Here is a 27,584-nt window from a genome sequence, read left to right on the forward strand (position 1 = left end):
TACTACATTTTCTTTTATTATGTGTAACAGTGATGTGAGCAAACACAGTCAATTGTTATCCTACAACCATAGGAGGCAAAGTGAAGAGAAGAAGAGAGAAATGTGTTTTCAATCTGGTGTAATGTTTTGTCTGTTCACTTATTCCACCAGGCCAATGATTAATTTAAGATTAATTTTCACATTTTGACAAAAGTATTTAATTAAACAAATTTAAATATTTTTGATGTTAATATCACTCATTGATGTTCAATGACAGCCTCAAACATTGTAGTTTTGTACTCTACCATTCACCTAATACTGGTTCCAGTTCTTACTCATAAGGGATTATGTCTCAGTCTCATGAGTATGCCCTACCTGAGTAAGGGTTAAAAATGTTGAGTAGTTTCCTTGTCTCTTTCAAAGTATGGCTTTGGCAGGTACATCTATGTAGTGTATTGCAAGTACACAGAGGTTTGTTCTTCTGTGAATTGAATTGAAAAAAAGCAGGCTGATCATGTTGCCTTAGACTTCCAGCTGCACTCACGCGACCTCCTCAAGAACTTCTGTTGTAGAAAGTGAAGAGGGTGACCTGGCAATTACAAGGAATATACAGTGTCAACACAGCCACATCCTTGTCCAACACTGCTTATGGAATAAAAACAAAATAGAATGAAAAATAACTATTTTTTGCCTTTTAACAAAAATAAATATGTTTGTGTTTCTATTTTCCGCCTTTTTTTGGAGGAAAAACTTTACTTAGTTGTGCCTCCAGTGATACTTCTGTCTGCCTGCTTCTATATTCTTGTGCTTGTTTTGTACATTTTCTTTCTTGGTGCTTCTTAAAGCACCACTCTTAATGTTTCATCTTGCCTTTTTTTTCATGCCTTTCCCTTGTTTAATTTCTGTTTATCTATAACCATGCTTTAGAAAGCGCTGATGTAGCAGAAGAGTCATCTGCCTCCTATCCTATCCCTAGATAGGATAGAACAGAATGAAGTGAATTCAGGGACAAAAAAAAAAAAAAAAGCAAGACCTTTTAAAATTTTGCTTGGACTGAGACAGTGGGGTTTGGAACCAAGGAACCAAAGCTTTTTCCCAAAATGAGAGGCAAATCAACCCCTCTGTTTTTAATAGATTATCTTTTTAATTTATTGTTCAGAAATTGTTATGATTTCTACAGCTTCCTGTTTGAACAGTTTCCTACTACATTTTTCCAACCATCTGTAGTGTATCTTTTTAAACAGTATTCCTTGAAATAGTGATCTGTCACTATCAATAAAAAAAACTCACACAGGAAATAACTATTGAATGGAAATGAAAAGTTTGTATCTCAATGTATTTTGCAAAACAACTGTAGTAGATTGCTTTATAAAGCTGTGCTTTCACCATGGCTTCATCTGCTGAAAAACAGCGACTAATTTTCTTTTATTTTGGAAATAATATCCCATTATTTTGAGATTTAGGTAGCTCGGATTTTGCTCTGGGGCACAAGAAAATTCTGCATGTGAAATACGGTTGTGTTAAGTTGTATTTTGGCAATGTATTATACAGGAAAAAAAGAGGATTGGAGAGGGCAGCTGACCATATACAGCACTTAAAAGTTGTGATAAAGAGAGTGGAAAGCAGTATGTCACTGAAGCTTCTAAATTAAGTAAATCTTTTTCTTCTTGTTGTTCCTTTTTTTTTTTTTAAGAGTAGTCTTTTTACCCATAATATGAGTGTTTTACCTCTTTATAATAACATTCTTTTTTGTCATAGAAGTGAAAACTGGCATGTTACATGGTTCTGTAAGCAGGCTGCTGTGTTCTAAGTGTATACAGACTTCCATATGTATATGGAACCAATAAATTTAAACAGACTAAACTGGCTTCTAATCATGGGCATAGGGTTTTTTTGCTGTTGCTTGTTTTTAATTTTTCTTTTTCTTCATCACCTTTTATGCCCATGGTAACAGAAAACACATAAGTATCATGAGTTGAAAATGTAAACCATACCTAGAAAAATAAAGAGACAATAAGGAAGCAACATAGAAGCTATAGAGTGAAGTTTGTCCTCTGGCCTAGCTCTTGCTCCTATTTATATCTCTTCCTCTTTTTTCACTTTTCTTATCCAGGATAACACCAAAATGTATACAACCCACGTTTCCTACTTAGAAATCTACAATGAATGTGGTTATGATTTGTTGGACCCAAGACATGAAGCTTCCAGATTGGAAGATTTGCCGTAAGTGACACAGCAGAGAATCAGCAAGAACAGTAACAACAGAAATTAGATGCCCTGTTGCATTGTTTGGGGATTTTATTTTTGAAACTGTGCTACTTCTCCCTGTGTTAATTAACTCAAAATACTTTATTTTTTTTCATTTTTATCAACACTATCTAAAGTTCGTTATTTTGTATGTAAATTGCAGTAAGTGAAGGTAAAACTTTAAAAAAAAAAAAAAAGTTGATATTATGCAGAAGAGATCTATGGCAGCCATTGGAAACAAGAGGTGCTTTCTCATGACATCCTTTCCCTTTATGTGGTATTCATTTGTGTGTGTGCTGTGGAGACGTATAAAAGGGAGTATTTCCTTGAAAGAATACTCAGGCCTTTTCCTTCAAGTTTAATTATTTTTCTAGATTGAGCAGTTATGAAATAAGGTAGGTAATAGATGGGAAAGGGCAAAGGGAACTCCAAAAGACATTATATTTACTTCAGGATGGATGATTGTTACAACAGTTTCCATTGACAAGATGCCAGCACTTACCAGTACTTGGATTAGGGCAGTAAATAAAGCTTGGTGGGTCATCAACATGTATGAACAGCAAGGTTAAAGACCTTACACTTTATAGGAAACTCAAAACTTACTCTCTAAGTCTCTAAGAAAAATTTATAACCTGTGTTATTCTTAAAATAACTCAGCAAATAGTAAATAGTATAAATAAGTGACTTGTTGACTACTTGCATTTGCAAATGCCCTGAAATAATGCTGAGAACCATAAACTTTCTTGCTCAGCATGATGATGACTGAAATACGTAAATAACAATTTAATCACTGCTGATACAAGAGCAGGAAGTGTACCGAGAACTGCCAATGGACCAATAACAGAAAATCAATGGAATTTTGTGTCATAAGAACTAATTACGTTATTAACATATTAAACTCATTTCTAATATATGCATATATAATATATTCCACCCAAAAGCTCCAGAATTGTTGTAATACTGTAATACTAGTCTGTTATACTTTTATGCAGCTTATAAAAGTTCATGCTATTAAATTATTCAGATTTATTAAATTATTAATTTAACTTATTTTTGTCATATTTTATTTGAACTCCTTCAATTTATTCATTTTATTAAATTGAAATTATTAAATTGAATTAAACTAAATTTGATTAATTTAATCACAACTTTATTTGAAACAATTCTTTGGGGTTACTTGCCCAAGAAAATATAAATCATTTTTTAAAACTAGATTCTGAAGATTTATTACTACTCATGAATTTTTGAATATCAAAATTGCTTTATGTATGGTGATTCAATTATGCTAAAGAATAGCTCCTTGTTACATCTCAGACTATTTTAAAAAAGGAAAAGTTGAGGAAAAAGTTTGGTTGTGTATTTGCAATAAAGCACACTGGGATAATCATAATTACCTGAAAACAGTGTGCATAATAGTATTAATGAGATAATTTTCTCTACAGGATGATTACTGTTAATAAATGCTTTATGGATTTACTATCTATGGTCATTCATTTCTGTATATCAGTTGTCAAAAGATACATGTAATGTACTAAAACTACACCTTCGCTTATGTTTTACATTGTGTAAAAGTATTTAAAGTATTTTTGTTTATTTTTTAAGTTAATTTAGGGATTAAAATTTGAAAATATATAGTAGCAGTCTGAGCTAAAATGGAAGTACAAATTGCATGGAAGGGTAGTTACATAGTTAACTATATTTTAGCTACTTGGATAATTTCTTGTAAATGGCAAAGTAAATAGTAGTTATACAGACTTTAAAATGTATCAAGTGTTTATTACCTGAATATATATTTCATTTTTCTGAGCATTTTATGTGTTTAAGACCTTTTAGAATTTTACTGGTAGTAAGCAAAGTACAGAAGAATCTAATTTACTCAAGTTTGTTTGAAAGCACATACTTAGTGAGAATATTAAAAAACTTATGTTTATGGTACTTTAGAAGGTTCATATTATGCATAATTTCCTGTTGAACTCCACAGCGGATCATCAAGTTTTTAAGCACCATAAAAAGCCAAATGCATTTTTTCTATGGTTGTATAAATATTAGCAGTCTGCTGGTATTCTCCCAAGTATATAAGATGGAAAAAAAAGTAAGGAAAAGATTTCTTAGCTTAGTAAGGTATGCAGATTCTTTTGGAATACTCTTGTTATCTGCATTCTTGCAAAGGAAGATGGATGCAATGTGCATTAAAGGTAGCTACTTCTCTCGAGCTCCATCTTAATGAATTTATATTACTTCTCAGTTCAATGGTAAGAATAAGCACATTGGTTTGAACGTGTCATGTGATGACATTCATGTTATAGAAGTACATTATGAAAATTGCACAATAGATTCATTGATAGTACTTGGAAAAAAAAGGTGTGAAAATTGAAAAGGCGTGAAAATTGAAGTTTAAGGAGAAGTTGGATAATAAAAAAAAAAAGTCCATAGCGTCTAATCATTGCATGATTAGTTTTGAAATACCAGATCCTGATGTCGGTGTTTTGTGTGTAGCCACCCTTTGTGCCTTTTCTAGTCTAATAAATTTTTCATCCTAACAATGCTTAATCATTTAATTAGAGTAATCATTTAATTAGTCTTCCAGATGAAAAGAAAAGAGGCTTTCGCACAAAATCACTGTTTCTCTGAAAACAAATTCTGACAAATGTGTGGATATAATTTATATATCTCTCTATATACACACAGAGTTATGTGAATAAGTATATATGTCTCTGTATGTACCTACACTGAAGAGATTTTTTTTTTTCCCTTGGAGTCCTGCAATCTCTAGATTCAATGTAATTTAAATGTACAATAATCACTATATATCACAGGTTTATGTATGTGGAAAAACTTTACAGTCTTTAAAATAAGAATATGTTTATGTGCTTCAGTGTAAATCTGTTCAGTTTACAAAAGGAAGGCGGTTCATAGGACAGGCTCATTAATGAGATTTAATGTAATCATGTTTCTAATATATACATATATTTATATTTCAATGGAATTTGGTTTTGAAACCCTAGTAAACTTTCAGTTCTACAAGAGGAAAAAAAAAGTTTTCTTAATGTTTAGTTGTAATGATGATACATGTAGTCCATAGAGATACATTTTGAAATACCCTAATACTTGGTGTATTTACAATTGTAACTTGTTTTTCTTATACAAAGCTGGCAGTGTTTTAACTTCGCTGAAAGCTGTAGCTAAAACACAGCTTATTCAGCTGCAGACTCACTTGAAGTAACTTATTTGTTAGAATGCAAAAAATTACTTTAATATAGACAATCCCATTCTCATGCTTATACAAGAAAATAGAAATTATTCTTTTTACATGTTTGAAAACAATTATAATACTACTATTATGAAATACAGCTGGTAGAAGACTTTGAATTCTTACTGCCATCTCTTGTTTTTATAAAAGATTTGCAGGACTGTTCAAATTAGGGAAAATTTTCTGAAGCTCCTCATTTGCTCTAAGACTTTACAAGAAGGTTTCTCCTCTAACAGGTTCCCCATTGTACAGAGTATTAGTGAGTTATATAGCTCCATGATACTGAATTAAACCAATTTCACTTCAGTTATGACCCATCAGTACAAATTCTTCTGAAATAGTTTGTATTATCTGTTAAGAACTAAAAATTTTCCTGGCACTAGATAATAATATAGAAATAATGACTGGGGTTGTAAAACCAATAGTCATAGATTAAATCAGGACAACTAACAGGTTACTGTTTCTACCTGTCCAGACTAGGACAGGCAACACTATTGTGTTAGAAGACCAGCTAAAAATAGTGCTTGTTTATCTTAAAATATCAGTCCATAAACTGTGGTAGTTGACAAGCTACTTCCCAAGGAGATTGGACAACTGTTAATCAGGAGTGATGTGGGCAGATGAAAATGTGATCTAAACTGCCAGCCAGCATACGTGTTTTCCCCGTTTGTGTGTCAAAATTCTTTAAAGTCACCTTTGATCCAGGAAGGTATAAGATTTCATCTGATGTTTGGTTGGGTGGTTTTTGAGCTAACCAAAGAAACCCCCAAAATAAACCAGCACCACTACCACCACCACCACCAACAACAACAAAAACCACAACCAACGAAACAAAAACCCAGTTAGTTTATATTGAATCCTTTGAAAATCCATCTCCAGTTTATGCTGTAGAAAAATTAAGCTTTTTGAACTATAGATTAAGTGAACTCAATTCCATAGAACAGACACTTTAAGCTATTAACCAGTTAACTTCATCAAACATCAGTAATGACATCCATATCACTATGTATTGGTAACATGTAGCACTGTTGTGTTGCATGGAGTCAGTCTAAAATATTTTTATTTTTAAAAAATCTGTAACTGAATATTGGTTGACTGAATATTGGTTAACAACCTCAGGTGAATTTGTACTCTTCTATTTCTTCTATTTCTGCACTGCCCCCTAAGGGCCTGAAGAGTTTCTAAATTTCTGACATCTAAAGCTAAGCCACCTAGTGTAACAATTCCTGTGCTGCTTAACAAAACAACAACAAAAGGCTAAAGGAATCATTTCCTACATATGGGAAAAATTATATATTTTATTCAGTCTGATTTTTAATGCCAATATACCTGTTGCCTATCTCCGTGCTCTAGATTCAACAGTGTTTGTCAGCCCTCCTCCTCTGAAGTGAACATGCCAACCACATAACCTAGAGACTGGCCACCACCCATATGTAGATCTGCAAGAACTGTAATTTTCAGTGTTCTGAGAAATACTGGTGTTATAAAATTTCTGAGGTTGATGATAATACAAGCTCACTGTTTTCATATGAAATACATTCCTTTAAAATGAAGAGACCTCATTGTAAGTGTTACTACCAAATACTTAAAGATTAGGAGAATATTCAGGTTTGAAAAGTAAAGTTTTTCTGTTTGTTAATGAAGAGAGAGCAGACAACTGTTCTGAATCAGTTCTTCAAAGATTGTGTTGTTCACTACAGTTCAAGTTACACTTTAAATGGGTCTGTATGTAATGTATGCTCTATGTATGCTATGTATGTATTTAATGTATGTAATGTATGCTTTACGCTTTATAATGTATGCTTTTAGCATACATTACATATTGTTTATTCTCATTCACATTTTGGTGTGGTGTGTTTGGTTTTTTAATGATTTATGATTTGTTTCCTCAAAACCAGTAGGGAGAAGTCAGTGAAAAGTTTCAGAGGTGACTTATCTAAGTCATCTGAGTGAAGTAATTCCTCTGAAATTATTGCTGTGTTCTTTCAGACAAATTTACTTTTAAATATGAAAGTATTTTATTCAACTAACACTTTATTAGGAATGATATTATTGCAGCTGCCCACAAATTCTAACAGATCTTATCTATCTTGTTTGTGTGTGAGCCACCAATTGTATTTCCTAATTCTAACAACTTGTTCTGCAGTGAGCCAGGCGGCAGGAGAGAAAGGGGGGTCGCAGGGTTCTTTCTGGATCTCAGTAAGAAAGACCTGAGAACAAATGGCTTAGTAAGGTCACTGCTTTAATAAGACAGGATGAGGAGAGGAATGTTGACAGTGAGAACATCCCTCTAGATGCTGGGCACCCTCAGTTCGTGCAGCATTGAATGGAGCCAGAATGGATTTTCCACAACGCGCTGCGCAGAGTGCACGGAGAGAAGCTCTCCCTTCTGGTCGCTTGAGCAATTACACTGTTTTCTTACAAGAAAACAACTCCACTCCTAAAGGACGTTCTCATGAGAACATCTTGCTGCACTTCTTGGTGAAGGCAAGGCCAGACAGGTGTTGCAAGCACGGGTCCCAGGTTGGAGCTGCCTGCAGGCTATGGTGTTAAAATGAGCTGGCTGAATTCACCCTGCAGCCACTGAACTTGTGCATCCCAACACAGGCCTGCGTCTGCTTAGGTCAACTGTTGCGTGGATCAATAACTCCTAAATGTGCGATGGTGTCTTGGTAAGGATCAATACACTTCTATGTCCATGAAGTACAGAGCAATGTTTTTCTTGTCTCAGAAGCAGAAGTCGTTGGAGACAGTGGGAAGGTTTTCCTATCACAAGATGATGTGTTACAACAGCCCTCACCAATACTTAGTTATCTTGTAGTTCTGTCATGTCTCATATGCAATGCAGATTAGGCTTTAGGTCTGTATTTAAATGGAAAATCAAATCTTTGCTATTGAAAGCTGTGTTGATGGCTGAATAACTCTGTAACCTTACCTCTTGAATAACACATCAGAGGATTTTGTCAGATTTTATCCTCTGATGTGGTATAAAGGCAACAATAGTTCTGATTTTCTTATTTTTACTTTTTTGATGCTATGTAAAATGATGAACTTGGCCATTCTTAAAACCTAAATCTCCTTCAAACTTTTCACATAGACTAGCTATCCATTACTTTATTCTGTTGTGCTGGACAGACTCCAAGATGCATTCTTGCTGTTTTTCTTTTTTATCCTTTTCCTACATTTATTACTGTCTGTATAGTCACCTGTTATGCCAAGGTAGTATCAGTATATTCTGCTAGTTATTATTGTCAAAGGTAAATATCCTAATATATGATTTACCTAAACCATTCATTTTTAAATATTTATAAAGTTTTTGATATTATTTTAGATTTCTTCAGTTCTAAGTCCTAAAGACAGATATAATCATGGGAAAAATTGTAATTTTTTTCCAAAAGGTTTAATTTTTATTTATATTACATAAATTAATTAGATGTTATTAATTAGCTAAAGGAAACATTAACCTCATAGTTCGCCAGTAACAGGAATTTCATAGACGAAGGCATTCAATGTGTAAGGCTCTCTTGCATTAATGGGAGCTCAGCTGATGCAGGAAAGGGCCCTAGTTAATAAATAAAAAAGGCTGTTCCCATCCTACAGGTTTTCTAGTCAGCTACAAATTCCATTCATTAAGCTAAATGGAAAAAGATTGTTTATAAAGAAAACAAAACCTTGTCTCTGCCTTCTTTCAGTCATTATGGATAACTTAACAGAGGTTTTCCACACCAAGATCCAAGTTAGGGCTATGAAATTTAAACATTTCATTATTATACAGAAAGTTCTATAAAATTCTATGATCATATTAAACAGTAACTTTATAGCACAATAAAATAAATAATTTTTGTTTTGGAATTTTGCTTTTAGAGAGAGTTTTGACAGATGCTTCTCAAGATGTGCAAATTTGGACTTCCATCTGAAAATCCTAATAGCTGAAAGGCCACTGTATAGGAAGTTGTCAAGGATTTGTGATCTCCCCACTGTTTCCTTTTTGGTGTAATAATCCTCCAAGGCTTTTTGTCCAAGCTAAAATCTTCATTGTCTGGAAATTATTTATAACCATTGTTCAAAATGTAGTCTGAAAAGGTCCTTAGGATTTTAAATACTATCCCAAATGTGCAAAATAATACAACATTGCTTTCCTAAATTATAAAAAGATAGATGATTCTCACCATGCAATATCAAAACATTAAAATTAGTCAAGGCATTGTATTTTAATCAAAACTACTCTGGGCTTTAGTGTGTGATGCATGCACAGATGGAATGAGAACAGAATACAACTTGACCTTATCAAAACATTGTTAAGCGAAATTATGCTTTTCAGTTTATGCTCTGAATGGGGGAAGCAGGTTTTCACAACTGTACTAGGGTTGTCTTTTCCTAGAACACAAAAATAAGTCTATAAGCAGAAGCAATTGTTCTTGGAAAAACAATTGTTATGACTACTATAGGAGCATTGTGTCTACCCTTATGTGTGTTTTTCTCTGGAAATTAGTGAGTGTATTGCAAAGAGTTCAAATTATTTCTGTATATCCACTCCAATGTTTTGACCATCAGAGGGTAAATGATTTCTATAATACTTAAGGGTAATATTATGGAATGCTGTTTAATTGTTTCTGCAAATCTTGGAAACAAGACAAACAAACCAGAACAAAACCAAACCTGTGTGTTTTTGAAGCAGCATGGAGTAATTAACATGCAAGAATGATCTAGAGGTAAAAACTCAAGGCCTATACTCCCTCTTGTGGTTAACCTTGAGTAATATGTAATATGTATGAACTTTTATATATATGTATATATAAAAATCTAAAAAGTGTTGGCTTCGTTTTTTTTTGTTTTTTTTTTTTTTTTTGCTGTTGATCTTTTATCACTGCTCACAGAAAAAGATCTTAAAAAAAAAGACTTTCAACACCTACAAAAGTTCCTATTTCCTTGTTTTAAGTTCATAGAATCACAGGATTATTTAGGTTGGAAAAGACCCTTAAGATCAGCAAATCCAACATTAAACCATGCCCCTAAGCACCTAAGCTTCTTGCTTAGATTGCTTGTAGTGATGTGCTCTGTGAACTCATGCGCACATGAGATTAATTGCTTTATGCAATTAAGAGTTTTTGGTGAAAGACAAAATACCATGTGGTTTGGGCTCAGTAGAATCCTGAGATAATATTCCTGAAGTTCTTCAGAAATCTAAAATGCAGTAGAATATAGGCTGGTGAACACATTAAAGCTTTTCTGGTGGGGCAAGCTGTTTTTCCTATATTTCTGCCACTTTATGTGCCAGCAGAACAATTCATGTGAATGTTGCAGAAACCCTTCCAGACACAGGAAATCAGAACGTGTAATTCACCTTGACGGATTCATGTCAATCATCTTCAGAGTTCATTAGTGAATTTCGTTTTTAACAGAGTCTTCACTCTGGGAGTTTTCCAAATTCAATGATACAACTAGTTGGCTTCCCTGCTGAATACTGTGGACTGTTCTGACTGAGGAGACCCTCATAACTACTCAGCAAAGGCAATAAAGTTTAACTTTCACTTATATGATTAAAAGAAAAATTTCTTACGTAAAAAAGGCTGTTTAGAATAGTGAAAAAGAGTTCCCGTAAATAGTGCTCCTGAAGTTTTTGCCGTGTCCTTGACGCTTCCATTTAACTTCTTTTTTCTGAAATGTAAGGTTTAAAGAAGTATAACTAATATTGTTCCTAGCCTCAGTAGTAATAAGTAAAACCATTCTGTTTTTGTTTGCTTTTAATTAAAGGGATTATTTACACTTGTAATTATTAACAAAGAAAAATGAAAAGAAACAATCCTGACAAATGTGAAGTTATTAGAAACATATTGGCTACAGGTGTGTTGATTCTGAAATATTCCATGTCTGTTTGTTCATCGAGATCATGTTATGGTTTATGTATCATTTGTGCTTGATAGCTGTGGCAATGGCAGACAAGCCCCTACTTATTATTTGTTTGTGCTGGTTCATCTAACACCTTCCTCTGGAGATCTCACCAAAACAGTCCCAAGGTCTTCTGTAATATGTACAAGTTTTATATTTTCCTATTCTATGTGGAGGCTTATAATAAAGGAATAAAAAGGAGGTAACAGAGAATTAGAAAAAAAAATCAACATTTCTTTTAGGGCGTTTTTTTTATGATTGTTTGAGGGTTTTAGATGTCACCTTTTAAGTGCAATCAAAATGAAAGTGTAGAACAAAGATCATCTTGCAACAGTTCTAGTTTTTCTCCTTTTTTTTCATGTAGAAAAGTGACAATAATGGAAGACCCTGACCAGAACGTTCATCTGAAAAACTTGTCTCTTCAGCAAGCAAACAATGAAGAGGAAGCTTTAAACCTGCTCTTCTTGGGAGACACCAACAGAATGATTGCAGAGGTAGGAACTGCTGCTACAAGTGTTACTTGTTATAACAGTTATAAACATCTCCACAAGAGATACTATTTTGGAAATCCTCAGAGATAAATGTGTAAATTGCTATTTTGGGAGAGTATTTCCACAGTGAAATTAAATAAACATTTCTCTGATTATTGCTTTCACTTTGCAAAGGGCTTTGTTTTTCCTTAGTGAATCTGTATGGTGGTCATTGACGAAATAATTTACTGCAATTAAAATAAGTAAAACAAAAATGTTTTTCTCATAAAACACGGACTGACTTTTTTGAATACAACATGTGTCACCACACATACAGATTTGTAGAAAAGTCTTAGGAAGCATTTTAAGACTTTCCCACAGACGTACTGGATTGCCTTTGAAACAGTTACAGTAACAGTTGGCCATCTTCTCTTTCTTCTTCACATTGCATTAACATGTGGTGTCATGTGTAGAGAAACAAATGGCACTGTGTTGCACATTCAAAGTAAGTATTTGCCAATACGCGAAGACAAGGGTGTTTTTGCTCATTCTGGAAAATTCAAGTAAGTTGTTTCCATATGTAACGAATAAATCTGTAGGGCTGTTTTCATATCTTCATGTTTGGAAATTGAATGTAAACATTAGAAGTGTATTATATAATGCGGGCACTGTTAACATGACTTTACTATAGTACAGCTAATTGTATTTTAGAAATATTTTTTAGAAGTTTTTTCCCCCCTTTCTCTGACCAAAGAGATGCATAATAAATCAATGAAGAGGAAGAAATTCAAAGCAACGGAAGGAGTCAGGTAGCTCTGTGTTCCTAGGGGCTGCCAATGCACACCTGGGCACAGGGCAAGATGCATTTCAATGCAAAATGTAAATAAGCAAGGTGTTGATTTGTTCTTCAGATGTCTGAAAACCTGTCATGATAGTTGGTAATGAAAACATAAAAAGAAAGTACATTGCATCAAGATATTCAGGAACTCTCAGTTCAGTTTAGTTGAGCTGCATATGAAAATGAATATTTAAAGAATAGTATTCTGTTGGCTGACAGGTTCATAAATCAGTGATTGTAAAGGGCAATTGTGTTACATATTTGCAAGGTGTGGGCAAAAGAGAAAATATATCCCCAACATTAAAAGTCAGGAACAAGTAGCAGGACTAATGAAAACGGTAAGTTTGTAAAGGTCAAGATGAAGTAAAATGAGGAGAATATTCTTAGCAGGTCAGACCAAAGATGTATCTGTTCCAGTTCCTTGTTTTGAGTATGGCCAGCACCACTATATATGTAGAAGAGCTTAAGTCAGATCAAGTGAACTAATTATCCTAATCTTCATTAGCTTGTATTATGCTTTTTATATTTAATAACTTCTGTTGTATTGTGTTTTTTTTGCATGATTTTCACCCAGATGCTGTTTTATCCTTAGAAAATTTTTATCATCAAATCTCTTATGACACACAATTCAATGACTTAATAAAGGAGATTTTTCTTAACAGAATTTTATTTTTGAATTTACAACTTCATAATTTTAATTGAGGCATGCTAATTCTTGCTAGGAAAAAAAAATACACATGAGAATGTGTTGAAAAATGGGACTAAACAAAAAGAGAGTTAAGCAGTTGCTGTGGAACCCCAGTAACAAAGGATTCACTGATTGGAGGGTTAGCAAATGTTATGCTGTTGTCACTTTTGCTGCTTTTGTAAGTTCGGATTTCTCTTTAGAAGTTTTACTTAGGAACAATGTGTGAGATAACTACCTTTGTAATAAGAGCAGGTACATTTCAGCACAGTTCAGAGAGGTTTCTGAGTGGTGCTTTTTCTTAGGCACTACAACATGTATTGCCTGTTATCACTTGGCCTTTTTGGGTTTAGGTGAGTGCAGCAGTTTATAATATCACTTAAAAGAATGAAAAAAGTGTTCTCAGAAATGAGGGGTTAATGTGGAGGTCTAAAAAAGAAAGTTTATGACATCAAACATAACTTCTCCAGAGTTCCATATTTTTAAAACTTAATTGAATTATGATAACATTTCCTGACCTCAAAAATGACGAAGACCCTATTTCACTAAGCTTTAAAAGACTTAAGATGAATTAACCTAAATAGAAAAATAAGTAAAACTATGTTTGATTCGTCTTTTTTTTTTTATGATGAGTTTAGGTATGGAAAAACTGTCGTGGATCACATAGGAAAACTGTGGCAGAACATCAGTCTCTAAAATTACCGTCTAATACTTTATCCCTGATATAATCCTCCTTTGAAAAGTTGCAGGACTGTTTTGAAAATAGGAATGACTATTTAATTTCTTAAATGCCTCTGCTAGTGGAGTCTAACTTTTGGGTTGAGGGCTGCATTTTGCCCTCAAGTCTAACTGTGCTAACATGAAAAAATGATCGTAATTTTGAAAACATACATTACGTGTCGGAACCTAAGGGAATATTTGTAGCAGAAAACTTCTTTTCCACATGTAACCATATAGGTAATAAGAAGGAAAAAAGAAGAATCTAGTCTAATTTGTGGAAAATTGGTTTATAGGCCAGTATGGGACCAATCCTTGGCTCCAGTTTAGATGTGTGCTACACACTGTGTAAATGAAAATGAGAGACACAAATGCGTAAACACTTCATAATATAAAAATCCAAATAGGAAATTTTTGTCTCTTATATTTTGCCAGGGAGAAATGAGAAGAGGACAAACAGAAACTGATTGTTGGCAGCACTTCCAATTGTATAGGCTATTTTTTGTTTGTTTTCCCATGAAAAACAGTCTCTTATTACATTTGAATGCATAAGAATCTTAGCAACAGGTTGTAAAAACGAGTCAATTTATTTCTCATATTTTGATTTTTAAGCCAACTTTACGATTTAGTTAGCTCAAATATATGCAAACAAGGGATTTCAACATCTAATTTGCATATATGGCACTGGCGGTAGCAACAGTGTCTGAAAAAGCTTACGTACATTTCAGTAGTGTTTGCAAATTATTTTTGTATATGTACTATTAATATGCCTTCATCTCAAGTGTTTATTTCTAAATTCTTGTGACTAGAAGCACTTGTGATCACTGTCCTTTGAAGTAATACGCTGAACCTATTTGATTTAGTTATTTGATAGTACTTTTCTAGTATTTCTCTTAAAATAGAGTAAGGTAGAGACAGTAGCCTCCCAAGGGCATGCATTAATTTCAGAACTGTAAAATCTTTGTGAGATTGATATTTCTGAAAACTGCAGTTGTGTGTACTCTTAGCATTTGTTTTTCCTCTAGTGAAAAATTACTTCACTTTAGTGAGGAAGGAAATATTTTACAGCGTGGTTTTATAACTATAATTCTCCATTGTTTAAATTTGGAAGACAGTGCATGCTACATAGCATTTGTTCCATCATTTAAAATATTTGAAGTACACATGGGAAAAGCAGTAAGATTTTGGCAATGTTTAAATATGTTTTTTTTTCAATAAAGAATAAAATTTTTAAACATTTAAAGATAGTGGTGGGGACTGACTTGTGACCTCTGAATTGAACTAAATCGCCCCCCTCTTTTTTTTTTACTGTCCATTATTATCCTCATGAATATATTTAGAGAGTCACTGGTAGTGTTTGCATTGTTTCTTGGATGAAATATGAAAAACAGATTTTGAACACATGAACATACCAGATAAAATGACACTTTTGCCAAGAAAGTATACTACCTATATTAGAGCTGTATTCTAAGATGAATTACAACTTTCTGCTTTCCGAGACTGCTCATTGGTATGAGTTGTCAAGTCATTTCCACCCTTGCAAACCTGCTCTATAGTATCAGCAGCAGCAAATGGCATCACCGTTTCAATACAGGTGTTTTAATTTCAGTGTGTGGTAAAACAATCAGTGTGTCATACATACTGCTTTGAATAGCCCTTAAAATGCTTTGGGATTTATATGGATAAAAGACACTGTAATGTAAAGTTTAATAATATTCTCACTAGGGAATAATAATTACTTTAAAAGCTACCTCAGTCACCGTGGCCTAACTGGGAAACTCTACTTGTTGTAAATATGCAAAGGTAAGAGATGAAGTATTGGTTTTGAAATCAGGGAAGTGTCAGATTACAATTATTTCCAAGCTGATTTTTGTAGCAATAAATTTGCAATTACAACTGTGATGAGTGTACCCAGATACTCCTGAAGAGCCACTGCACTTGAACTGTACCAATCACAAAGGGAACTAAAGAAATACTAAAGTCTCAATCATCTACCAGATACAGAGGAAGGAACCTCCCATTCCTGAATTCACAAACCCTTCTACATAGCATGGTTCTGTTGGAACTTGAAGAGTGTATATCAACTAGACACATGTACCCACTGCTTTTCAACACAAGAACCTCTGCTCCATCAGCCTTGGTAGAGACTTCTGATGTCCTGTACTATACACCAATAACGTGTAAACATCAGAATATTATAAAAATGAATTTTAAAGAGAAAAAGAGACTGTGTTAAATTGCTTAATTATCATTTTTGTAGTACACAGCAGCTCTTTTCTTACCATCTGACCTATAAAATGACTAAAGATACCAGAACTCCTTTATGCAGCTGTCCATCTGATAGTAGCTTGAGTCTGGAGAAAGTCAGTTTGATATCTGCCTTGGATGCTATCAGTGCTTTCTCTTTTCACTTGCCCTTATTCAAAAACCTCGAAAGAAAAAAAGAGGAAGGAGAAACATTCCTCAAAACAAAATCTTGTACATTCTCACTGAGACATTCTGTCAAGAAAATGGGAGTATTCTGGATCAGCATTCCTTCATTTATGCCTTGGCTAGTCACTAAATCACTCATACAGGGAAATCACGTTCTTCTGATGTCTAAATATTTTGGTTCAAAGAAGAAAAGGTTTCACTGAAACGGTATAAACAGCCAAGCTGAGATGGTTTGCAATAGGGCCTGAATGACTGCATTTATCACCTGTGAAATCTTGTTGTCCCAGCTGTCCTGCACTCTTTTCTGTGTTTTCTCTGAGTGAATTTGGCAGTCATAATCAACACATTTTTCTTCCAGGTAGTAGCAGCTTCTGTTGTTTTCAGTGGTTGTTTTCAAACACCCTTTCATACATTTCATTCTATTTAAGAAATTCCCTCCTCCTTAGGGATTCAGTTATTAAGAACTTTATTTAGGCCAGTAGCCTCCTGTTTCTTACTTTTCTTCTTAGTGATAACAACATTTGCAATACCAGCTGCAACAAACAACAGATATGGGAAGTACATAAATTCTAGTATTAAGAGGAACTCCTGCCGTGTTTAGTTGGATTTAAGGTAGATAACAATTGGATTAAGATGGATTACTTGTGTTTCAGCAATTTCTGGACATTTCATGAGGTTTTATTCCTCGACAGAAACATCCAAATCAGATGCTTCTTGCAATATGACTGTGCAGCAGGTTTTCATTTAATTAGAAACCACCTTCCTGCAATTGCTGTATGAATATATGTAATGGTTTTAGTCACAAAGTTTCTATACGCTTATTTAATCTCAGCAGACACAGGTATGCCCTTGTCAAAAAAGGAGAGTAGGCTGCATGTCCTTGAAATTTCTCTTGTATTTTCAAACATCAGACCAAACACTGTTGCTTTACCACAATGTGATCTTGAAAGATATGTTATTGGATTCCTCTTTCACTGTGCTAGAAATGGGCAGCAACAGATGACCTGGCATTAATTCCTTTGTATTTTTCACGTGATATCACAAAGAATCTGAAGTCTGCTTATGTGGCTTATGATGTCACAGAATTCCTGGAAAAAATTATTTCTTTGTAAGTAACTGCAGCTCATCTGTTATTCTATATATAGCTTTCACAATAGCAACCATCTGCTGAAAGCCAGACCGCTCCCTTCTTTTTTTTCCTTCATCGCATCAAATTAGCTTGAAGATGATTTCATATACATATGTTTAGAATACTTCTAACAAAGCCAAAATGAACTCCAAAGCCACCAAGGGAACCTTTTACTAGACTGTGAGACACTGTCCAGAAGATGTATTTATTTATTCTTTTTTTCAGTTTTCAAACTTTCTGAACAGCTGAATGGTGATAGAAGTTGCATATATGACTGCAAAAAAAAAATGGCTTTTTTTGGACTGAAGATGCTGACAAGTAGCAGTTTGTTGCCTTGTGCTTTACGTCTACTTGTATGATGAAAGCAGCAAAGTGTGGGGGATTATGACTGCAATTATCATTTCATAATCACATCCCGTTTAACAGTTTACATTTGAATTGCTGTATGCTTCCTTCAAGAGTTCTTATAGAGCTTCCTATATATGAAAACTGCAAAGTGGAGATAAAATCATATTGTAGAAAGGTGTATTGATTAAAACATGTTTCCACTCTGAAGAAGGATTTTATTAAAATGGTATTTTAGGATTCTAGCCAATGACTTCCAAATCAACTCCATTCATTTTACATGACAAAAGAAGTAGTAGAGAGAAAAGCAATGGAATTTCCAATGACCAGTAGAATGTGCCTGGAACATGAAAAATCAAGTTGTGTTTTTCCATAGACAATAAATTACTAATAGGACAAATATTGCCCTGAGCTAACTCTTGGTACTCTGAAACCTTTGGTGTCCTGAAATTATTTTAATACGTTTTTAACTTTATTTGCCTCTGCCCAGTTTAATCAGGTATTACTAAAAGCACAATCTGAAATACATGAGGTTTTACTGCATAGCGAAACTTAAAAGAATGCTTATTCTGAAGTATGCTAATTTCTCCTGCTTCTTGCAGAGATTTAGCAGCTTTTACTTAACTCTTGTGCTTCCGTAGCCAGACTTGTATTGATATTTGGTCTGGCATAGACTTGTCTGCACTACAGCGTGACCACTGCCATGACTTTGGCAAAGAATGTTCTTAAATATTAATTCTGATGTGTATTCTGAGCTGGAAAAATTAAACATCCAATCCTGCTTTGCAGAGCTGCAAGTACTAAAATCATAGCTCTCCTAGTAAAATAAGTAAAACTGGCTCAGATTATTCATGGCATCAGAAATGCTGAATAAAGTAGATTGAAAGAGCTTATAACCTTTTCTTAATATAATTGCATTTAGCTATGTTTGGGAGAATTTTCTTGCTCTTCAAAGCTTGAAGGGCCTATACCTTTGCCTGAACCTGTTTGGTTTTGTTCCCATGCCACTGCCACTTCGTTTGTTCAGCTTTGCCCCCGAAGGCAGCATATCACCTAACAGCGCTCTGATGCTCTGTACAGGATTGTGAAATGATCCTTAGAAACCTGGAAGTTAAGCAGAGCCAGTGGTTTGCCTATATTATTCCAAAATTCCTCATCTGTATAAACTAAATGACCCAAACTCTTCTCCTTCTCCCTCTGAGTTTGGCCTTGCTAGGAAAAGCAGCCCAAAATAAAGTAGTGCTAAGGCTGTAATTTTATTGCAGATTTTTCACCAGCACTGCAAGCTTAAGGTATTCCTGTGCATCACCTACTTGCTCACACACTCTGTGCTGCCATTTTCAATTACTCTAACAGAACTGCTTCACACAGCTGTACTGTGATTGCATCAGGAAACTGATCCAGGTTAAATATCTATGGTTTGTGGTCTTTTCTTTTTTTTTTTTTTTTTAAGCTGGATCAGTTCCCAAAAACAGTGCAGTTGTGCTGGCACCCTTGAGGACCAAGGGTGGAGACAAGTGCTGGGAAATTGAACAGGAGACAATTCAATAAAGAGATATAGCAGTTATTATTCCTGTTAACTTGCAGTCTTTCTGTTGAGAACCATACTTATTGGATTAACAAAACACCTTCAACACCTGCAGGCTATTTTAACATCTAGAATGTTTCATACCAAACCAGACTATGGGGAAAAAAAAAAATGTTGGTGCATCTATTTAGAATCCCAAGGGACACCAAGATAAACAATTACTCCAGAATACTAGAGGAATAACATACAGACAAGAGATTGAACTGTGCAATTTAACCAGGACTTTTTAGACCTTCTTTCTCAACAGCTATAATAAGTATAGATTTAGTTATTAACTCAACAATTATTTGTTCATTTATTTCCCTATTTTATTTTTCCTCAAGTCAAATATTTATACTCAGATAACAATGTTGTCATACTTGTAATAGTTTATAAATAAAAATACTATTTGTATGGCAAACCTTTAATCTCAATGCATATTCTAAAGCTTTAGCCATTTATAAGGATAATAAGGAATACATTTTGTTTTACAACTAAAGGAAAGAGTTTTTAGATGCTTAAAATATCTTTATGTGTTATTTTCAAAAAAGAAAGGTGCACATGTAATGCTGTCTGATCATTTGAAGTCTAAAACTAAATATCTGAGTTTTGCTTAAATTTTTTGTTTACAATTTCAAACATATTGAGAAATCCACTAAAGACATACAAAAGGAAGTAGTAAGTGTCTAAAAATTGACCAATAGTTTCCACGTGTGTAGTTAAAGAAGTATGGCAGTAGCTATTCCAAATATATGTATATATAAAAGCCAAACCTTTGGTGAAAAATCTGTCGTGACACATAAAATTCTAAGTTTGCCAAGTTCATTTTTTTATAAATGTAGTAAAAATGTGAATCTAAAGCCTTACAGAAAATTCTATTCTTAGCTATTCCAGTAGATAGCTACAAAAAAAAAAAAAAATTAGATGAGCAAGAAGTGATGATCAGAATGAAAACCAGAAACTAGATTCTCTGCAGTTTTTTTTAAGAGATCATCATGTCAAGAAACTGAAGCACTGCAAGTACATATCTGTATATTAAATAAGTTATTCCCAGTGCTTTTGTAATTTTCTGCAAATACTAACTTTATATTTTGCCAATAGGATTTAATAAACCATCAAATCAGGTAGTTAAAATAAAGTGTCATTATCCTTTCGTTGTTACACTTCACATTAAAAGTATATGTGTCTTGATTGACCTATTCACAACATACATTTATAATTAGTGTTAAGATACAGTACATAATACAATGGACTCCACAAACAAGCATATGAAGAAATAGGTGTCAAGCTAAGCTGTAAAGAAAAAAATTCCAATATACACCAAAGACAGTGTACTCCATGTTTCTAGTCAGATTGACCATAGTACCTCATATTTATTAATGTTCTTTCCAGTAGCACTGTCTATGAAAAAGTGTTGCTCTTTGAAATCTGTGTTGTTCATTTTCATGAATTTTGGATGAGCTAGAAATATGCAAACTAGACAAAGAACTGGTTATGTAATTTGCCAGAATCACTTGTAGGTCTTCTGTTGTTAATGAAACTCATATACCTGCTCCAAATCCTGGTGAGAAATAATAATGTACTTAGTACTATAGTACTTTCTTGTACTAGCAGATTCACAGGTTTTTTTTTTGTTTGTTTGTTTTTAATGAGTGTCTTACTCTTATGCTCTTATGGAAAGGATAGTGGGGGGAAAACAGTGATGAGAACAAATCAAAAAAGGTTGATTTACGAAGGTTTAGGGAAGTTTTACAGTCTTGAAAGTTTTATAAAAAAGACTTAAGCTCAACTCTTTTCTGTGTTCCCTCAAGATGTGTTCATTATACATTTTATATTTCAAAGCAATTTTAACTTACAAACTAGTTTGACTGTAAAAAAAATAAAAAATAAAAAATAAAAAATAAAAAATAAAAGGGAAGGGGGGGGAAGAGAGATGCATAATGAAATCAGGACGATTGGTGATCATTTGGAGATCAGGAATTAAACCCCTCTGATCTATGTGCTCTTTTCTAGGAGTATTCATCAGTATGGTGAGGCCAGCTGCTTTGCTGATGTCCTCACTGTTAGAATATCTTAGAAGAAACATGATTGGTTGCTTGCTTGCAGTACAATTAGTCTGGACTAATATTATCCAAGCATTTGGCCAGAAAACATTTTTCTGTGTTCTTCTTTCATATTTATTACAGGTGAAATGGTGATTTCAATTTCCTGATTTTCAAGCTATGAAAATCTAAATTTATATATTAAGTGAACATTAAGTACTCTTAATTTCTTTTCATTGTAGACACCAATGAATCAAACCTCAACTCGATCTCACTGCATTTTCACTATTCACATCTCCAGCAAGGAACCTGGATCTGCAACCATCCGACGTTCCAAGTTACACTTAGTAGACCTTGCTGGATCAGAGCGTGTTGCAAAGACTGGAGTTGGAGGTCATTTATTGACAGAAGCCAAATATATCAACTTGTCGCTACATTATTTGGAACAGGTAAAATTCAAATAGTATGAAAAATTTCCCCTTTACTCCATTCCTTGTTAGCAATGTACAATGTTTTTGTAATCTTGATTCCCATGTTCAGTTAATCTTAATACTCTGTGTTTAGTGCAGTTTTTAAAATATGTTTGAGTTGATACCTCCTCATTTGAAATGAAATAATATTAATTTAGATAAATCTTAAAAGTTAAAACACTAAGGTTACATTAGATATACAGGGTACTGTTTCAAAAATAGGTTTCTTGTTTGATTTGGAATACTAAAGATATTAACAAGATTGCAACTGTATTTCTGCTAAAAATTTTATTTGTGATCTTCACCTGCTCTCCTCAGTGAGAATCAGAATGTATCAAGAACCATTGAACTGAAGTGACTGTTTTTTATTTGGTTCAAGTGAGCACTGTAATATCATAAAGTTTTAGGCTCTTCTCTCATCTGTTGTTTTATTCCACAGCCAAAAAGAATCTTGGATCTCTTTGAGACAGGAGTTACCTTTGTTAATATATTGATGGGGTAACTGTTGTGATTGTTTTTATACCAATAAGATTCACAGGTGCAACTGCAATAATAATAAGTCTCCACAAATCTTTGTCATTCAGCTGTTGATACTGAAAATGATTTAGCTTGTTGATTTATGGTACTCTGAAATCCCTATCCTCCTTTCAGTGTATATGATGGTTACTATTTGTTAAATGTACATATGCAGAAAGGTTCTAAGAGTTCCTTTCTCTACAGCCATTTGGAGCTTCTAAGAGGGAAAATCTACTACCTGGTATTTTCTTATATTCTATTATATAAAAAAATATATATATATATATATACACACATATAGGGAAAGCTGAAAAGTCTCATTTGTGTGTTATATTTATTTACAGACAAATTTCAGTATATTCTTTTTGTTTGGACTTAGAGGGAAGTAAAGAAAAATTGTAAAGCTAACAGAACTAAGGAAGTGAGAAGATGCCATCTCTGTGTGTCTACTAGTCAAACAATTAGAAAATGAACTCCTCTGAACTTTTTGCCAGGTTTTTCAACTTTGCTTTTTATGTTTCCTCTTTGGCAAAGGCAAATATTGAAAAAGCAGGCTCATCCTGAGTAATGTCACTCAATTTTTGTTAAATAGAAACAAAGAAAGAATTAAGAGTGTGTTGGGAAGTAGGTGATGAATGGAAACTTTGAAGAAGTAGAATTCCAGTAGAAAGCTTTAGCTAACAGTTTTGATGGTGTGTGTTTTTTTAATATTATTTTATTATTATTATTTTTCCCTCCACTGATCTGATATAATCATTATCCCTTTAGAACTAGAAAAATACAGTGTTACATCTTAGAAGCCTAGTAATTTCAGTGAATTGTGATAAGCACGATGGTGAAAGCTGTTTACACTCATTACTTTCTTTCCTTCTAGTATCTCTCTTTTTTATTCCACCAGGATTATAGACGTTGTCTATATTCCATAGCATTCCTTCCTTTCAGGTGTTTCTTTTTTGGCTTAGCATTTGTAGCATTGTTAGCATTTATGTAGTATTTATAGCATTTATGTTTGTCTATAAAAACTTACTGCCCATTATATTTAGTTCTGCCTGGTCTTCTGTAACCTTTAGCATTCTAATGCTATAAAACTCCAAGCAAGGGTAAGAAACACTTAGTAATCAATGAAATATATTTTGTGTGTACTCTGCTATTAAGATAGAATCACTGAGTTTTTTTAAGTGTGGATTTCAGACCTCTCACCTGTTAGATGAATGAAATTCTTTCTAAATTTGAATAGGTAGTATTGTTTTCATAGTCTAGCAAACACTATTCCTGTTGACAGACATTTGTTATTTTTGGAGTTCAGCTAGAGAATACTGTACATTTTTGAAACATTTCTTTAAATTCTTTCATATACCACAATAGGAAGGTACATGCTCATCTGTGAGGCTGTCACTTAGTGTGATAAAAAAAATAATGATAATAATAAAAGGAGAAGAAAAATGCTTAACTGAAGTTCAGAGTTGTTCCTTTCAATTTATACTCCAGTACACGTGTTATTTAGTAAAATTTACAGTTGAGGTAATACTTTAAAAAAGGAAATTTTGTGTGTGTCTATGTGTGAAAATTTCTTCAAAATTATAGTTAGAAAATATAATCAACCGTTCCACTTCCTGGGAAGAATTTTTTTTGCATGTGTTGTGTTTTTCAGTTAACAAGAAGAAATTTATTCAATTTAATCTACTCTACAATCAGAGGTTTTTCACCTGCCAACAGAGAAAGTTTAAGGCACATCAGGTGGCAATCAGTCATTTACTATTACACTGGATTTATTTTCATATCTCCCATTTGTTTAAATTTGACCTTGAAGTAAAATGGCTGTATGTCAGTTACAGTAATCATAAGCGACGAGAGTAAATGATTCAAGAATGGGCCTCTTTGAAATTGTACAAATTGTGCTTAGGATCTTTTTTATTTACTGTATGATTTTTATGTATTTAAAATGCAGTATTGCAATGAGCTTCTGTGAGGTTGAGTTTAATAACCTTCGTAGTGCATTTTGAGATACTCAGGTCTGAAGTACTGTAGAAGAAAAAAATATTAACATTTTGTCATGCAACTTTTAACTCCTCTTGTAGAATAAATACAATTGGAGATAAGCAAGTTGTGTTCTGTTTGGAATTGCATATCATTAATAAAAAATGTTTACTAATCCTGACTAAAAGACTACTGAAGACAGTAAAAACAATCTTTTTGTTCAGTAGGAATCAGGCTATTCAATCCTGATCTTGCAGTAACTAATACTAAACAACTCAAAATAAGCTTATTTACATGATCAGCTGTTTATTTATGATCTACCGATGTTTTAGTGTTGAGTTATCCCATTTCTAAACACTTTGCATAATGGTCGTATGAAAATGTTTTGAGTCAAGATGAGAATGGGAACACAGTTCTGTATTATCACAGTCGTATCTTAAGGTGTCAAAATATTTTCGAATAAATCAATCACATTTTTTATCTAGGTGGCCTGTATGTCTGGAGCAAAATGAAGCCCTGATAGTCTCATGCACCTGATCTACGGTAGCAGTAGAGACAATTCAGTTTTATTGTCCACAGCAATTTGGTACATGGATACTTTTAAAAGTCCCTACTACCACATCCGGGTAGCTTTTGTTGTCCATAAGCCATAGTAGCATGTTTGACAATCGCAACAGCATTTATGCCTATTAATTGGCATTTAAAATGTGCTCCATTTACAGAATACTGAAAAAATTTATTGGTTAATGAATGACTGCTGCTTGTACTTAACTGAAGTTTTTGCCCATAAAATTTGAGATCACTGTCTGCTATTTATCCACATTCCATAGAGAAGATAATTTTCTGGTTTTGTTGCTTCCTAATAACATATCCATATAACTTTCTGCCTTAAATTGTGGTGATTTAAATCAGCGTATTGCAGTCCTGGTTCGGTAATATTGTTAAGGTTTGTTAAGATTAGACCTACCAATACTAAAAAAAAAGAAAGAAAAGAAAACCTCTTTTGATATCAGAAGAATAATAACACACTCTTTTCAACCACATTAAAATAAAGCAATTTTCAGGTTATCCCATTTAGTTGGCTGTTAGAAGACCCTTGTTCAGATCCTGCCTGTTGTACAGTGGTCTCTGTTGCTTTGTGAAAGAATATAATTTCCTTGACTTTCAGATATGTCTTCATTCTATTACAGATTCTTTGATTGGCTTGTAAAACTGATTTAGTGCTTTAGGTGAGGTTTTACTAAAGGGACTTAAAGTCATCGTCGCCTGTGTTATATGAATCTAGCACGTGACACTACAGTGGCATGCGAACTGGTCACGTAGGTTTTCAGTGCCAGTGGTGGAGGGTTCGAATTTTTCCTGGGCTACAGACTTCTTGCATGAACCTCAGCAAAATCTGAATTTCCCTGTAACACGGTTGCCATTTTTAACAGAAATAAGATATCTTCCCTCTGGCTCTTTTCCTATCTTGCCAATTCAGTTTGTAGTCTCTGTGTGGCAGAATCTGAGAGCATACTTATTAATGTATACTCCACATTAGTATGAGGTTTCTGTGCAATATTAGAAACTAACATAGATATTGTGTTTTATAAGATATGACATATTTTCATCCAATGAGTTGTAATACACAAGATTTTAAAACCTTTCTCCAGGAATGTCTTTTCAGTTTCCTTTACAATATAGTAATTTTCATATTATGTATTGGTTCCTCTGAGGGCTGGCAATATAAGATTTATAGTAATAAGAAATTTTAACTTTCTGAAGACTGTTAACAGAAACTAGTGGCAACAAAAATGTTACTGCTAAATTTTGTAAAGTAACAATTTTCTTTGGTGCAGTATGAACAAAATATATGCTGGTATGTAACATTTATTGATGGAAAAACAACTCCTAACCGTTTAGGATAGCTTGGACAATTCATATAGCTACAGGTTTTCAGTACAGTTCTTGGCCAGATATCAGCTGAAATCGTTGGTATCTGAATAGATCATGGGGTAATCTAGCTTTTCATTTAATAATAATTAGAATCATAATGTAAACAGCTGAGAAGAGAAACTGAGAATATTAGGTGTACCATTTCCTTTTTGGCCAAGACATACATTCTAAACTAAATTATTTCTTTCCAGTAGTACATTGTAATAGTGCACACTTTTATTTGTGTATGTACTTTTCAAGACATTTTCTCGGAAATAAATGAATTGACCCCTCCAAGAACCATGTGCTTTAGGAATGTGTCATTTTAAAAGCATGCTTTAGCAAATGTTGAGGAAGTTTCTTCTTGAATGCTCTCCATGTTTTAGTCTATTATTATGCTGGAAAAAATATGAGGAAGATTTTCAATAAGTTACCGTGTCTTAGGAGAGTGGTTTTTAGTTTATCGTGTTCTGTTTCCATGTTTCTGAGAGGCTATAAAGTATAAAGCTAAGGTGTGATAAAATTAAATGTATTTGGTCTTTTAGGTCCAATGCCTACAAAGACATACAAACACACTGACATTGAAGTGAAAATTGTACCAATAAAACCAGAGGCTTTGCAGCTAAGTGGGTGCAGAGGTGTAGTTTTGTATTAGAAGTTTAGGTTGCTGAGCAGGTTTCTTTTTCTCTTTCTGTGTCAGGTGAGTTTAAAAGCCTTTTCCATTTTTACTGTTGTTTCAGGTAATAATTGCCCTTGCAGAGAAAAATCGGTCCCACATTCCCTATCGCAACTCTTTGATGACCTCAGTGCTAAGAGACAGCCTGGGAGGAAACTGCATGACTACCATGATAGCAACGCTTTCTTTAGACAAAAGAAACATAGATGTATGTTATTTCTATTTTCAAAGAAAATGTTTTCAGTTGTTAAAAGACCCTGCCCTTTTGACTTTTATTACAGTTTGCAATTCGAGTGTGTATGCTTTCATTCTCATCCTTACAAAAAAAACGTTTTACTGTTGTTTCCAGGAGATAATCCTGTCAGTAGAAATTTCAATAACATATAGATAAATCTTTTAGGATGTGTTATTCTCTAAGTAATCTCAAGTCAAGGAGCAAT

General features: G+C 33.6%; 1 protein-coding gene across 2 annotated transcripts in view; it reads left to right on the forward strand.

Annotated features, from left to right (window-relative positions):
* KIF6 (kinesin family member 6) overlaps positions 1-27,584 on the forward strand; it is a 174,151-nt gene that overhangs the window by 23,999 nt on the left and 122,568 nt on the right. For both annotated transcript variants that reach the window (XM_080585370.1, XM_080585369.1), the window contains exons 5-8: positions 2,093-2,202; positions 11,730-11,859; positions 21,834-22,040; positions 27,209-27,352. In XM_080585370.1, coding sequence (XP_080441496.1) covers positions 2,093-2,202; positions 11,730-11,859; positions 21,834-22,040; positions 27,209-27,352 — 591 coding nt within the window. The remainder of the gene's footprint in view (positions 1-2,092; positions 2,203-11,729; positions 11,860-21,833; positions 22,041-27,208; positions 27,353-27,584) is intronic.

Source organism: Anser brachyrhynchus, assembly GCF_964034855.1.
Source record: "Anser brachyrhynchus genome assembly, chromosome: 3".
NCBI lineage: Eukaryota > Metazoa > Chordata > Aves > Anseriformes > Anatidae > Anser > Anser brachyrhynchus.